Here is a 1,514-nt window from a genome sequence, read left to right as displayed (position 1 = left end):
AAAATATGATGTGAAGAAACGTAAATAGCTAATAGCATTAGGAGAGTGATGCTTCCCAGAACTGGACATGCACAAAATCCAGGGGACACTGGGAAGAATCATAGAGAACATTTCTTTCCCTCCAGGATTAGAAAATATTCAACAGGTTAATTGAGCCTATTATAAGTTAGCATGAACTTCTCAGAAAAAATTGTTTTGCTTTGTTTTCTTAACAGAGAAGTCAGGAATGGCGGAGGAAAATCAGACAATGAAAACTGAGTTTATCCTCACCGGATTTATGGATCACCCAGAACTGAAGACGCTAATGTTTGTGGTATTCTTTGTCATCTACCTGATCACCATGGTGGGCAATCTTGGTTTGGTGGTGTTGATCTCCATGGAGCGCCGTCTGCACACACCCATGTACATCTTTCTGGGCAACCTGGCTCTTGTGGATTCTTGCTGTGCTTGTGCCATTACCCCCAAGATGTTACAGAACTTCTTTGATGAGGACAGAATTATTTCACTTTCTGAATGTATTGCACAATTCTATTTTCTTTGCGCTGTGGAAACTGCAGACTGCTTTCTCCTGGCAGCAATGGCCTATGACCGCTATGTGGCCATATGCAGTCCACTGCAGTACCACACCATGATGCCAAAGCAACTCTGCATTCAGTTGACCACAGGGGCCTTCGTAGCTGGAAATCTGCATTCCATGATTCATGTCGGGCTTTTATTTAGGCTAGCTTTCTGTGGAGGTAATCAAATTAACCACTTTTTTTGTGATATTCTTCCTTTATACAGACTCTCCTGTGTTGACCCTTACATTAATGAACTAGTACTGTTTGTCTTTTCAGGATCAATTCAAGTCTTCACTATAGGCAGTGTCTTAATATCTTATCTCTTAATCCTTTTTACTATTTTCAAAATGAAATCCAAAGAGGGAAGAGCCAAAGCCTTCTCTACCTGTGTATCCCACTTACTGTCTGTCTCATTATTCTATGGTTCTATTTTCTTCATGTACATTAGACCAAACTTGCTGGAAGAAGGAGACCATGATATACCAGCTGCTATCTTGTTTACAATTGTAGTTCCCTTACTAAATCCTTTCATTTATAGCCTGAGAAATAAGGACGTAATAAGTTCCTTGAAAAAAATTCTGAAGATGAACTCTCAGGAAAGTCTGACGCAAATGACAGCAACTGTGGCTTCATGATTTAAATGCAGCAAGGGGTTCTGTAGTTTAAATACAGCAAAAAACAAAACAACAACAACAACAACAAAAGATTTCTTATGAAATCATCCAGAGGAAAGGTACACATGGCATATGAAATATTAAAATATATCAGAATGCAACCAAAGAAGTAATACATTCAAGGTAAAGAGACATAACTGCTAAATCTTAATTCAACATAACAAAAATTTAAACAAAACATTCCATTAAAAACATTTAAGATTAAGGGGGGAACAGACCTAGGTGCAATAATTATTGGTTTGGTAGTGGGGCGGCAGGTGGACATTGGGCCTCCTCATGC

At 38.8% G+C, this 1,514-nt stretch overlaps 1 protein-coding gene across 1 annotated transcript; it reads left to right on the top strand.

Annotated features, from left to right (window-relative positions):
• The first annotated feature begins 217 nt into the window (after positions 1-217).
• LOC101659120 (olfactory receptor 5K1-like) lies at positions 218-1,195 on the top strand. The gene has a single exon (XM_004706516.2). The coding sequence runs from the start codon at positions 227-229 to the stop codon at positions 1,193-1,195; it is 969 nt and encodes a 322-aa protein (XP_004706573.1). The 5' UTR covers positions 218-226.
• Positions 1,196-1,514: the final 319 nt, after the last annotated feature.

This window comes from Echinops telfairi, unplaced genomic scaffold, assembly GCF_000313985.2.
Source record: "Echinops telfairi isolate 266 unplaced genomic scaffold, ASM31398v2 ScPeMD7_6;HRSCAF=24_1, whole genome shotgun sequence".
Taxonomy (NCBI): Eukaryota; Metazoa; Chordata; class Mammalia; order Afrosoricida; family Tenrecidae; genus Echinops; species Echinops telfairi.
The sequence above is the reverse complement of the archived record's forward strand: the minus strand, read 5'-3'. Positions and strand labels throughout refer to the sequence as shown.